The sequence below is a fragment of the Tinamus guttatus genome, unplaced genomic scaffold (genome assembly GCF_059628265.1).
Source record: "Tinamus guttatus ecotype Peru unplaced genomic scaffold, ASM5962826v1 Tinamus_guttatus_pri_ptg000463l, whole genome shotgun sequence".
Lineage (NCBI taxonomy): Eukaryota > Metazoa > Chordata > Aves > Tinamiformes > Tinamidae > Tinamus > Tinamus guttatus.
Genome location: NW_028288997.1, coordinates 322,422 through 335,788, shown reverse-complemented (window position 1 = coordinate 335,788; position 13,367 = coordinate 322,422). Strand labels below are relative to the sequence as shown.

General features: G+C 64.1%; 2 protein-coding genes across 3 annotated transcripts; one reads left to right on the top strand and one right to left on the bottom strand.

The window, feature by feature from the left end:
- Positions 1-228: 228 nt before the first annotated feature.
- DLX4 (distal-less homeobox 4) lies at positions 229-2,770 on the top strand. Of its 2 annotated transcripts, none has more exons than XM_088532612.1 (3): positions 229-508; positions 1,470-1,654; positions 2,516-2,770. In XM_088532612.1, exons 1-3 carry the CDS (start codon positions 229-231, stop codon positions 2,768-2,770), a joined length of 720 nt encoding a protein of 239 aa, XP_088388738.1. The 2 variants fall into 2 exon arrangements, with proteins under 2 accessions (XP_088388738.1, XP_088388737.1); XM_088532611.1 differs by having other exon boundaries at positions 229-531; positions 1,481-1,654.
- A 3,820-nt stretch (positions 2,771-6,590) lies between these two features.
- DLX3 (distal-less homeobox 3) lies at positions 6,591-9,139 on the bottom strand. Its single transcript, XM_088532610.1, has 3 exons — positions 8,632-9,139; positions 8,230-8,420; positions 6,591-6,929 (listed from the first exon to the last, which is right to left on the bottom strand). Exons 1-3 carry the CDS (start codon positions 8,948-8,950, stop codon positions 6,591-6,593), a joined length of 849 nt encoding a protein of 282 aa, XP_088388736.1. The 5' UTR covers positions 8,951-9,139.
- Positions 9,140-13,367: the final 4,228 nt, after the last annotated feature.

Below are 13,367 nucleotides of genomic sequence, written 5' to 3'. Positions count from 1 at the left end.
GGGGCCGTCGAGGACGGTGCAGGGGGCTGCCCCCCGGGGTGGGGGGGGCTACCCCCCTGGGGGAAAAGGGGGGGGACCCCGGTGACGTCACGGGGGCGTGGCCGGGGCGGGACGGGCGGGGGAGCCCCCGGGCGCGGGGCCGCCGCGCGGAGCCCGTCGGGGGGCGGCGGCGCTGCGGGCTCGGCGGGGGCTGCTCGCCCCGGCCCGGCCCGGCTCGGCCCGGCCGCCATGACCATGAGCTCCGTAGCCGAGAGCCTGCTGGGACCCGACCCCCCCAAAGCCTTCCTGGAGCTGGGCTGCCCCTCGGCGCCCCGCTACGCGCTGCCCGCCGCCGGGCCCCCCTGCCTCGACCCGCCGCCCTTCGCCGCCTCCTACGGCCGCCCCGCGCCCTTCCCGTACGGCGGCGGCGGCGGAGACCCCCCCGGCGGCCCCTACGTGCCCTACCCGGCCCCCGGTGCCCCGCTGCCCCCGGCCGGGCTGGTCCCCGGCGCGCGGCTGCAGGACGCAGGTAAGGAGCCCGCGGGCCGCCCCGTCGCGGGGCTGCGCCGGCCCCGCGGCCGTCGGAGCGTCGCCGGCCCCCGGGGAGAGGCTCGTTCCGGTGCGGGGTGAGGGGCGGCAGGGCCGGGATGGGGAGCGGGGAAGCCCCGAGGGCCGGGAAGGGAAACGCGGGGCTGCGGACGAGCCCCGTTCGTGCAGGGGATGGGCGGTGTGAAAGTCCCGTGCCCCCCATCCTGGCGACCACCTCTTTTGTCCCATGGCCGCCCCTCGGGCCGGGCAGCTTCTCCGCTCTCCTCCGGTGCTGCTGGGCCCTGATCGCAGCCCCCGACTCCTCCCAGTGTGCGACCGTCTGGTTTCCTCACAAATAAACTGCACATGCAGTGATGCTGCAGGGCAGCGGCTCGAGGGCTCATCAGCCCTGGGGGGACAGAATGGGACCCCGGCCGAGCCCATGGCATGAAGTTAGTCCTCGGCTTCAGGGCCCCCATTTCCTTCGGGGGCTCCAGGGAGCTGAGGCTGGCTGTGGGTGTGAGGCCACATCCAGGGCACCCGTGGGGACCTGGTGCTCTTTGAGCCCATGGTCACTTTGTTCCCGGCAGCTGCCGAGTTTCCGCTCTGCCGAGGTCCTGGGCTCAGGATGGAGCAGAGGATGCTCAAAACCATGGAAGGGACAAGACAGGGGTGGTGGAGATGCGATGAGCCAGAAACCTGGCTCCTCGGGTCAGGCTTTGCAGCAAGGCTCCCTGGGGACCTCTTTACTTTTGGGGGGGGGGGGCTCAACCAAAAGAGCCCCCAACTTTGAAGCACCAAACAAAAAGATACCCCCTACTCGCCCCTCTCCCACCCCTCAAAAATAACCTACAACAAGCAAAACCCAGTGCCCCCCTCATAGATGGGGCGCTGCTCCTGGGACGTTTGCCATGCATGCACGAGGTTTAATTCCTTTCTCCTCTCCTCTCCCCGCCATCCAGGGCACGACAAGCCCGCGGCCGGCGAGCTGCGCGGCAGCGGCAGGGGCAGGAAGGCGCGCAAGCCGCGCACCATCTACTCCAGCCTGCAGCTGCAGGCCCTCAACCAGCGCTTCCAGCAGACCCAGTACCTGGCGCTGCCCGAGCGCGCCGAGCTGGCCGCCCAGCTGGGGCTCACCCAGACCCAGGTACGGCCCGAGCAAACCCCGCACGGAGCAGGATGCGGCCCTGCTCCCTCTCCTCTGCAGCCGGTGCCAGGGCAGGGGTTGGAGCAAATCCGCAGCTCCCAGCCCTGTCCGGAGCGCGGTGCCGAACGCTCCGGGCTCGGAGCCGTCGGGGGGAGCCGGCGCCGCACGGGCCGCCGCTCTGGGGGCTGGGGCTGCCCTGCCTGCACCTCCCAGCGGTGCCGGGACTTTCCCAGCCCCGGAGCCTGGCTGCCGGCCCGGCCGTGCCCCGCGCCGCGGGAAGGGGCGAGCGGGTTTTTGAAGGCGATGGGGAGAGACAGGCAGGCGGCAGCGGTGCAGCCCGGAGCCACGGGCGCAGCGAGCTCATAAAGCCGCTGAAGACGAGGCAAGTGGGAACCTGCCGGCAGCGCGGGGGGGAACCGCGGGGAGGAATGAGCGGGGCCGCCACCCCGGCAGCCGCTCGCTGGCCCCCGGGGGCCACCGCGCCCGGCCCAGCCCGGCGCCCGGCCGGCCGCGGCCCCGGGGCGCAGGGGGGACGCGGGGACGCGCACGTGGCTGGCGACTCCCGCGTCCTGCTGCGCTTATCGCGTGCGGCGCCCGCCCTCGCTGCGCCTCTTCTCGCTCCAGCTGCCTGTGGTGGATTCTCTAGTGGCTCGTAAAGGGTTGGGCTCAGAGCCTGGCTTATCCTGTAGACCCCCCCCCCAGGCCGAATGGGTTGGACAAGGGCAGGTGTAGCCTTAGGGAACGGGAGGCTGCGGCCCCGAAAGGATTTGTTAAAATCCTTGACGCTGGGGGAGTGGTACAAGGGGCATTTTGTTCCCGTTCCCGTCCCCTCGCCCCGGCTCACCCCGGTCTCGCCCGCAGGTGAAGATCTGGTTCCAGAACAAGCGCTCCAAGTACAAGAAGATCCTGAAGCAGGGCCCAAGCGCGCCCGACGGCGAGCAGCTCCACGCGGCGCCGTCCTCCCTGTCGCCCTGCTCGCCCGGCATCCCCCCGCTCTGGGACCTGCCCCTGCCGGCAAAGGGGCCTCCCCTGGCCCCCAGCGGCTACATCAGCAGCTTCGGGCCCTGGTACCAGCCGCACTCGCAGGACGCCGTCCCCCGCGCCCCCATGATGTGACACTGCTGCCACTCCAGCACCCGCTGGCTCCGGGTGCTGGGAGCCCCCATGGAAGCGCCAGGAGGAGGAAGGAGACTGCTGTCCGTAGGGACCAGTTGAGCATCCTCCATCCTGCATCCCGGCGGGCAGGACTTGGAGCTCCCAGATGCCTCCATTGATGGACACAGGAGGGATCTCCGTCAAGGGGCTCCATGCAGCTCTGGAAGGGACTAGAAAGCTCTGGGAGCCACTCGGAAAAGGGGTTGCCACCCGCCTGGCTTTATTTATAAGGACAGTTTTTATTGTATATGTTCCCTTTATAAAAACAACCATGCAATTGTAAAGCTCCAGCTGCCTTGTGCTCCCGTCGGACACATTGTGGGGGCTTTTGGGCGAGAGCCCTGGGATGATGCATGGAAAATCTCCTGGGATAATAGTACCCGGGGGCCGGAGCACAGGAAAGGGGGCTGCCCCACACACACACATCTACACACTGCTCAAAAGGGGCCTCAATTATAGTAATGGTGGGAGAGGGGGCTTCTTGCCACCCTCCCGGGGGAGTTACGGGCAATTAGCGGCTGTTGAAGATGAGGCGCTAATAAAGCCCCGTGATGGAGGGCTGGGGTCGCCCGGCTCCTCCCGCCTGGCTCCTTTGGGAAGCCGGGGGCGCTTTGGGGGCTGGCACTGGGGATGTGAATCGCTTTTTGGACCCTGTCCCCGCTCACCCACGTTGCCTCCACCCCTGCGAGGGAAAGGGGCTCCTCCAGGGGCTGTTTCCACCAACATCCTTCACTCTGGGCCGAGATGGGCCAAGTCTAGGGGCAGGGTGGGCTGTTGTGGAGCAGGGAAGGGGCTCGAGTTGCAGGGGCGGCTGTTAAGACTTTTCTGCCTTTCCTCCCAATGCGCTTGGCCTCCTCTCTGGAGTTTTCAGTAGGGCATCACTGAAGCAGATCTCCCCACTTTTCTCCCTTGACCAGAGCATCCCTAGCCCAGTGGCTGAGCAAAATCCTTGGAAAATGCCCTTCCTGGAGGGCCGAGGCAAGGGGACTGGATGCATCTCCGCAAGGGCTGCAAAGCAGCCCCTTCGTCTTGGCAGGGGGGTTGCACAGGGGTGACTGCTCTGTGGCCCCTTCCCGCCCGGTGCCGCTCCGGCTCCCATGTGCCACGTTAGCCAAGAGCCCGGGTGGTGACGGAGCCGGAGCGGTGCCGGGTCCGGGCCGGGGGCGCCGGGCGGCCCACGCACTCGGTGCCGGCACCTCCTGACGCAAGGGGCCGGCCGCAGCGTGTTGCAAGGGTGCGGGAGCCGCGCAGGGACACGCGCCCGCGCCGGCAGGTGCCAAGGGCTCCCGTGGGACACCGCCGCGGCGGCCGCTTCCCGGCCCTTCGGGCACCCTGCAGCGTGGGCCAGGATGGGCTCCGCGGCTGGGATGCAGGAGGAAAAAGGGAAGCAGCTGGAAGGTGATGAGGGGCTGTGAGCGAGCTGGGGCGCCCATCACCAGAGCATCAGGTCTGGACGGCAACGCTCCCAGAGGGAGCAGGATTAGCACCTGTGTGCAGAGCAATGCACCCAGTCTTTCTATATTTTGTGCATAGGAAATCTTTTATTTCTTTATTTTTTTTCCCTTAATTTGAAATACTAATAATGCCCGTTCAGCTCCCAGCGCGCGGGGCCGCGGCGCTCGCTCTCCTCCTCGCTCCGCCGCCTCCGCTCCTTGCTGGCAGCCTCCCGCTAATAAAACGCGGCGTCTCCAGCGTGTCTGCCCGCACGCCCGGCTCGCACGCAGCCTCCCTTAACCCTTCGGATCCGGCACCCCAGGGACAGGGCTTGGGCGCCGCGGGGACGCTGCCGCCCCGGGGCTACGCGTGGGTTTCGGGTGGCTTCTTGCCCCCTGTGTGAATGTTGGGAGGGGGGATGCGCTGGGGGCTCCAGCTGGGATTTCCTATGGGAAGCTCGGAGCAGGCGGCTCTGAGAGCATCGGGATGGAGTTTGGGGGACGCCAGTCCCCAGGTGGGTTCCCGCACGCTGCCCGATGCGTCGGCACCGTGCGGAGCGGGAATGGGAACCAGAGTGATCCCTGCTGCTTCCCACAGTGCCAGGGTCCCGCTCCCCCCGCAAGCAGCTCCCAAGGTGCCGTTTGGGGTTTATTGCCCCAAATTGGAGGCGGTGGCAGGGTCCGAAGCCGCTGCCGTAGGGCAGCTGGGCGCAATGCGGCCCTGGCACAAAGTCCCCGTCTTTGCAGGGGTGGCAGTGCCGGGATGCGCCACTTCAAAGCAGCTGCCCCTCGGATCCAGGACAAATTCCCCCGCTCTGAAGTGACGGGATTTGTCCTGGGTCGGGTGAGCCAGGCGGATTCACCCCAGGTCAGTGGCCAGGAGCCGGGTGCGACGCTTCGGTCCCCCGATCCCAAGGGATAAACAGTCCCCCCACTCATTCCTCCAGTTTGCGCAGCCAAAAACCCACTCGTTCCCGGTAATGAGGTAGGAAAGGCAGCAGGTTCCTGCATCCAGCGCAAAGAGCAACCTGGATTCCCCGGATTTCCCTCAGTGGCTGCACTGGAGCACAGTGCCGAGCTCCAGATTTCAGAACTTGTTTCTTTCTTTTTTTTTTTTTCCTTTTTTTTTTTAAAGAAAAAGCAAGCAAAAAAACAGAGCGAAACACTTCAGTTTTGATCAACTTTATACAAACGAACCTTATGTACACGCTTTTTTTTCCCCCCTTCACCCCTATTTATATAAGGCAACATAAATAAGATCCTCGGGACTGTACAACACATACGAACGCTTCTTAAAACAGCACTTTCTGCTTTTAAAAAAATAGCATCATTCTCTTAAAAAATATTAGAGTTTTTTTTTAAAACCTGTTGTTGATTTATTTAAAAAATAGGCAATATTGGCTTTGCCATTAGCTTAAATGACACAGGTGGAGGCACTGTTAGAAAACGGACGTCAGCACGATCATTTTCTCTTTTAAAAAATAACTTAAGCCTTTCCCGAACAGTTTTAAATATTAAAATATCTTCTCCCCCCACCCCCCTTCTCTTTTAAATAACCACCTCGTGGCTCGAGCATCGTCCCGGGCGATTCCCGCACGGAGGCCGACGCCGCTGCCCCGGTCCCATCGGCCCGGCCGGGATCGGGCTCCGTTTGCACCTGCCAAGCGTCGGCTCTGGATCCATCTCCCCACAGCAGGGATGGATTTAGATGCTGGAAAAGTGTCCAGAGAGTCCGGATCCAGCACAGCAGGCTGCAAAGCGCCTCCCGCTTTTGTGGATGGATGGAGCCGTCGAAACGTCGCCGCTCTTCCTCATTTCCTCTTCCTCATGGCACCTTTGGCCCCCTCCTTCCCATACGGACTGACATTCCCGGCCCCCAGCTGATCCTTGGGGATGAGCAGTCGTCAGGGTCCCACATCCCAGAGGAAGCGGCTTGCGGAGCTCCCGGGAATCGTGTGGCTCCGGCAGCAGCGAAATCCCCGGAGCTGCCGCTCCTTGGTGGTCAGATGACACTGGAGCTCTATTACCATTAGGGGGGTGATGGAAAAAAAAATATATATATATACATACATATATATGTATGTATCTAAAGAAGAATTTGCCACCGCTCTTGTGCCTTCCCTCTGCTCTCGGCGTGGATCTATGGCATTGAACTTTGCAGTTCTGCTGTTCCTGAGATGAGCTGGGAGAGTCTAGGATACATAAGTGTATATATAGGGGCGTGCGTACATGTGTGTCCTGGAAACTCGTTTCCAAAAAAGAGGGAAAAAAAAAAAAAAACGGGGTGAGGATTTGGGGGGAAAAAAGAGGAGAAAAATCAAAGCAAGGAAAACGTCCTGGCCATGTCCCTAGTAGACGGCGCCGGAGCTGGCCGGGGGTCCCGGCGAGGTGTGATGCATGGAGGGGCCGGGCGGCTGCGGGGGCAGGTGTGGGGCGCCGAGGCTCTGCGGATGGTACCAGGGGTTGTGCTCGTCCAGGAATCCCGGCGAGGAGCTGTAGGGAAGCGGCTGCGGGAGCGGCGTCCGGCCCGCGGCGCTGCCGTGCGAGTTACTGTCCCAGACGGCCGGCGACGGGGGGGAGTTGCAGGCCATGGAGTCGCTGTTGTTGGGGCTGTGCTCCAGCGGCACCTCGCCGTTCTTGTAGAGCTTCTTGAACTTGGAGCGGCGGTTCTGGAACCAGATCTTCACCTGGGCGCCGAGGGAGGGAGCGAGGAGCGTGAGTGAGGGGCGATTCCCTGCCCAGGGCAAGGAATTCCCTCCCTTCCCCGCGGGAAAACGGTGGGGAGGGGGGCATGGGAAAATGGGGGGCATGGGAAAGTTGAGGGATTTGGGAGGTTGCGGGAAAATTGGGGGATTTGGGATATTGAGGGAAAATGGGCAATTTGGGACATTGTGGGAAAAGAGAGGGGTTTGGGACATTGTCAGAAAACAGGGGGATTTGGGACATCATCGGAAAACAGGGGTATTTGGAACGTCTCGGGAAAACTGGAGGATTCGGGATGTTAAGCGAAAACAAGGGGAGCTGGGTTGTCGCAGGAAAACGGAGCACATGGAGCATCGCAGCAGAGCCCGGCACTTGGGAAACCGGGCACAAACGGGAGGTGTCCTGGGGACCCCCGGCTCAGGGAGCCCGGATGCCCCGCGGGGACGCAGGGGCCACGGGGAATGTCGGGGCCGCGTCGTCACGCGGGACGCGCCGGCTGCGGCGCCGGCGCCGGGTGAGGCTGCGACGCGGCGCCCTTGGCCCCCGGCGAAGGGGCGGGGGGGACGGCGGTTGTCACCCAAACAGGATGTCCCTCTGGGAGCGGGTGACGCGCTCCGTCAGCCCTTTGCGAGTGGCCCCGATTGCTTCATCGCCCCGGGGAGGAGGAGGAGGAGGAGGAGGAAGAAGGGCGAGCGCGGCACCAAGGGCGGCACAAGGGCGCCGGGGCCCAGCCCCGGGGCTTGAGGGATGAGTCGGGGCCGGGGGGAGCGGTGCAAAGCCCGGGGGCTCCTCTGAGCCCCCCAAATTGCGGGTTGACCCCTCGCTTCTGCCGCACGCTGGGGACGGAGGAGGCTGCACGTTGGCGCTTCCCGGAGGATCGGGGATGGGGGCTCCCGCTGTCAGGTTGCTGCTTCCCCCATTCCCAAATTCACCCTCTCCATAGCTGGAGAAGCCCGGGATACCGGCCTGCCACCTGCTTTTACAGCAAGGCTTCAAATACAACCCAAACTGCAGCCCTAAACCCAAAACCGGTCCCTTCACAGGGGAAGCGCCTGCTTCCCGAATTCCCTTTTTCTCCGATCGGAGAGGGCCCGGGGAATGGGAGCAGCAGGAAGGTTCAGAGCAGCTCTCTGCCACTGCACTCCAGGTGCCGACAGCCCTGGAGACTGCCGGGATGAGCTCTGAAAACTGGGAAAAGGGGCCCGATCCGCCCAATCCGCCAATTGGGTCGTGCTGCCGGCTTGGCCAGGGTGGCAGGGGGGTCCGGGGGGGCTCGTCCCTTACCTGGGTCTGGGTGAGCCCCAGCTGGGCGGCCAGCTCGGCACGCTCGGGCAGCGCCAGGTACTGGGCTTTCTGGAAGCGCCGCTGCAGAGCCGCCAGCTGGTAGCTGGAGTAGATGGTCCGCGGCTTGCGGATCTTCTTGGGCTTCCCGTTGACCATCCGCACCTCCGGCTCCGGCTCCTCCTTCACTGACACTGGGCACAGGGCAGGGGTGTCAGGATGGGGGCTCCCCCTTCCTCCGACGCGTTCCCCCCGCAGCCGCGCGGACCCCCCATCATCAGCCCCGTCATGGGGCACGTTGGCAAATTCATCTCTCAACCCGAGCACGCTGCCTGCAGGAACCTTCAGGACATCCACGTCCCTCTGCCCATCCCGTTCCCCTTGCTTTTTCCCGGGATTTCCTACCTGCCTCCTGGGCCGGGAGCTGCTGGTCCCTGAAGTGGCCGTACTGGCGGTACGAGGGGCTGTACGAGTAGTCGGACTTGGGCGAGTAGGTGCCGGCGGCGCCGATGCCGTTGAGGTTGAACTGGTGGTAGGGGTAGTGGCTCACGGGCTGGCTGTACGACTGGCCCGCGTAGTAGTCGTGCTGGCCCGTGTAGTAGCCCAGGTCGGTGACGGAGGACTCGGGCAGCGTCGGCGAGTCCTTGGAGGTGGCATGGCAGCTCAGCGAGCCCGACAGGTCCGTGAGGATGCTGGAGAGCTTCTTGTCGAAGGAGCCGCTCATCGCGGGAGCGGGGGGGTGGGGGGGCTCTGGGGACCCCCCCCCGGCCTGGCGGCTCCGGCTCGCGCCCGGCGGCAGCCCCCGGCTCCCAGCGCCTCCTCCTCGGCCTCTCGCACCGAGCGCCCGAGCGACTGTGCCCAAACCTCCGGCCCCGGCCGCCGGCTTAAAGCCTTTAATTAGGGAGCAGGGCAGGGTGGGTGCGCATTCCGATTGGCTCCAGAAATATTGCCTGGGAGGCAAAACACGCTCTGCCTCCTGCTCGGCTTTTTTTTTCTTCTTCTTCTTCTTTCTTTTTTTTTTCCCTTCTCCTTCTCCTTTTTTTTTTTCTTCTTTTTTTTTTTCTTCTTTTTCCCCTTCTTTTCTTTCCCTTCCTCACTCACCAAACACCATGTGAGCGAAGGAAGGAAGGGGAATAAATACAGCTCGGCAGCTCCCATCCGCAGGGGTGGGAGGGGGTGGTTGGCAGCACCCCTGGGCAGGCGGGTGTTTTGGGCTCGGGGGGGTGGGTTAGGGGGCTGGTGGCCCCTGGGAGGGGTTGGGGACAAAGGAGGGGTCTTTGCATGGGGTGCAGAAGGGCTGGGCTCAGAGGGCAGGATGGGCAGGGGGGTCTTAGGGAGTGTGAACCGGCCTGCTGGGCTCCCAGCTGTGCCCAGTGCCTCCCAGTAGGTGCTGGTCTGAGTCCCCATCTCTGGTGTCACCTCACGGAGCAGAACCACCCCCCCAAGAGCAGGGGGGACCTCATGTACCCCAAACTCGGTACCCTCCCACCTCTCCTCTCCCTCCTTTTGGGGACCCCGGGATGGGTCTGGACCCTGGCGGTCCTGCTGCCGCTGCAGCCCCCAACCTGCCTCCCGCAGCCCTACAAGCGCCCAGCAGCATCGCCCACCCCGGGGCCCTGCAACCTGCCCCCGTGCCCCGGGGCTTCTCATTGCGATGCTCCTACCCCCCTCCCGGTGCAGAGGGGCGATTTGGGGAGGGGGTGAGGGGGGGTATTTGGGCAGGGGGCCCTAGTATTTTGGTGGGGGGGTCTCTGCCCGCAGGGAGCCTCCTTTTCCATGGGAGATTCTGGGAAGATGCTCGAGGCCGGCCCGGGCTCCTGCTTTGCTGAATGAAACTTATTTGCCCCCCCTCTCCGCCCGCCCCGGCTCGGAACCGGCCGCGCCGCCCGCAGCGGTGCAAGGGCGCCCCCCGGCGGCCGCCCCCGGCGCCGCCGCCGCCCGCGCGCCGCGAGTTCGAGCCCCGGCCGAGCCCGCGACGGCGGGTGCGGAACAACACAGAGGGTCTGGGGAGGTGTTAAGCATTTAAAAAAATTAAACAACACAGGATAACATAGAATAACGCAACAAAATAAAATAAAACAAAATGAAAAAGATTATATGTGTAAATATATATATACATATATAAAGGCTATATATATTTATATGTATATATAAAGGCCAGACTCTGGCAGGAGGTAAAAGCATCACCCAAAGGTTACGTTGAGACATGGGCTTGTTTGTTGCATAGAAAATGTCATTTAAGATTTCAGAATTAATTGAGGGGGGGGATAGAGAAATATCTGGGATGAGCTCAGCCCTGTCGCCCATCCTGCTTAGCATGCGCAGGGCTCTGCAAGGACCTCCCTGGGGAGCTTTCCCAAGGTCCTGGAGGTGCCGCTGGGAGATCCCGAGGTCCCCAGCCCGGCTGTCCCTCCAGCTGGACCATCACCGGATCTGGTTTCTTCTCTTAGATGGTTTCTCCAGCAGGAAAAGCCAGTTCAAGACCTGCACACAGAGCAAGGCAAATTCAGCTCGGAAGCCAAACGCAAACAGGGAGCAGGTCTGTTCAGTCCAGAACCAGTTTGGCACTGGGAGGCCCTGGTGCCTCTGGCTCCGGGAGACTCCTTGACCAGCCTGGCTTGTGCTGGAGCCCCAAACCCGGGAGCTGCCGCAGGGTTGTAGGAGGGAGCGGCAGTTTGGATCTCCCGAATCCAAAGGTCCGAAGCAGCTTGTTCCCACCCTGGGGGCTGCCGTGGTGACATTCACAGGCACTGGCCCTACAGATGCACCTGGCATAGCTGTCCCCAGCAACCTGCTCCAGGGACCTCCTGTGCCCCCCATCAACGTGGGGGTTCCCCAGGCCCCCTGCAGCCCCCAGGGCTCCCCCTTCTCCCCAGTTTGCGTTGGGGATCCTTGGCGGGGGATCGCGCTGCCCCCGCCGGGCATCCTTGGGCAGACGGCTCCATCTAGTGGCATTTTGGGTGGTGACACCGCCGGTTTGGGTGCTGGACGCCGTCTTGGGTGCTAAAACCCCTCTTGGGGTGCAAACAGCCTCCTTTTGCAGCAGACATCCCTCCCTCGGCTCCTACTCCCCCTGCTTTGCCTAGAGATCCCTGTCTTGGGGGGGTGACATCCCTCCTTGGGTGCAAACACCCTTCCTTGAGTGCTAACCCCATTCCAGGGGTGCAGACACCCCTCAGGGGGTTCCCAGCAGGGTGCTGGGATCCACGGACATCCTGTTATTCCAGAGGTAAAAGCTGAGCATGGCTCGACCCGCTCTGCATTCCCAGGAAGCAGCTCACCCACAGGCCTCCTTCCAGCGGCTGCTCTGGGGCCGGGTGCCATGAGGAAGAAGGTCCAGACGGATTCTGCTGGATTTCCATCCCTGTGCAGCAAGGGCGGGGAGAAACTAGCCCCCATTCCTTGGGACACGGCTCTTCCTGTAGGAAGCCACCCAGGGGACAGGCATGGAGATGGGGACGAGGACCAGGGCTGGGAACCAGGGTGAAGATTGGGATGGGAATGGACACTGGAAACCGGATTGGGGACCAGGACTGGAGATGGGAAGCAAGGATGGAGATGGAGACCAGGAATGGGGTTGGGAATAGAGACCACGGCTATGAACGGGCTGGGGACAGAGATGGGGTTGGGGACTGGCACTGGGAACTGGGGATGGGAACCAGGGTTGGAGATGGGGATGGGGACCAGGGCTAAGGATGGGGCTGGGGACAGGGATGAGGCTGAGGACCATGGTTGGGAACATGAGCTGGGGTTGGGGACCAGAGCCGGGAATGGGGACCTCCAAGCAGCTGCGGATCCATCCAGCAGGGCCCAGTGCCAGCAGCTGCCATCCGCACTGGGTGGCTGCCAGCAGGGCTGTCCTTGGGGCTGTCCCCTCGCAAGGGTGACAGCATGTCTCCGGTGCCGTCACTCTTTCCAGCGACATTGTCTGCGACCGGCGGGGGCGAAGGCTTCCCAGCTCCGGCCCATGTCCCGGAGAGGTGACGCCAGCGCGGAGCGGGGAGCAGGACATCCTGCAGCCCCCCGCTGCCACCCGGCCCCCGCCCCAGGGATGGGTTTCCTGGCTTGGGTGGGGACACCTCGGTGGCCTCCGGTGACCTGATGCTGATGGGCTCCAGCATGGATGGGACACGGCGGCAGGGATGTGGGGCCAGAGTGGTGTCCCCAGCACAGCCGGGCGCTGCGTCCCAACCTCGTCCCCGGGTTTAGGGACTCGACTTGCTGCAAGGAGGAGGTTTGTCCTTCCAGCCTCTGCCTGAGCAAACAGCAGCGGGCGTTTGCAGCGATTCCTTAAGCTGGAATTTGGCCTCCTCCAGAGCAAACAAGGGCGGCGATGGCGCGCGGGGACGCTGTGGCCACCGGGCACCTTCCCCTGGCGCGCGTTCCTGCTGCGTCCCGCACATTCCCGGCATTCCCGGGCGTGAGAGGGAGCCGCCCGCAGGACTCTCGCTCCCCTTTCCCACCGAGGCAGCTCCTGTGGGGGCCGAGCCGGGGCCTCCCTGCCTCAGTTTCCCCAGGGGCACCAAGGGAAGGGCCCCCCTAAGCCGGCGCCGGCCGAGCCCTCATTCCGCATGGGAGCGGAAAGCCCGGCCCTGGAGCCGGCTGCGCGGCAGGACCCGGCCTGCCCGTGGCTCCCGGCCCGGCGCGCCGGCGCCGGCTGCTCCTGGCGGGGGACACATGGGAAACAGGGACAGCGGCGGGGAGGGGACGGGGTGCCAGCACCCCAGCCACCCGCCCCGGCCTCGCGGCTCATATCCCAGAGCGGGAAGCAATGCCGGGATGGGGGGGGAAGCTGGCGCCGCATCCCGGCCCGACCGGCCGGACGGGTTGCGGAGGCGCCACAGCGGCACCGGGGGAGCCGCGGGGGGAGAGGGACCCTGGGGCGCCCCTGGCTCCGCATGTCCCCAACCCGCCGGCCGCTCCCGGGGTGCTGCCATCCCTGCTCCACCTCGGGGAGGGACCCAGCCGGGGGGGATCCCAGTCTGGGGAGGGTGCAGGACCCAGGGGTCCATTTAGGGGGTCCCAACCCAGAGATGATTCTGGGAAGGGACCCATTTGCACACATGTTTGGGTGCCAGCACTGGGAGCGCGCATGCAAGTGCAGCCCTTTGCACACACACGGGTGTGCACATGATCATGTC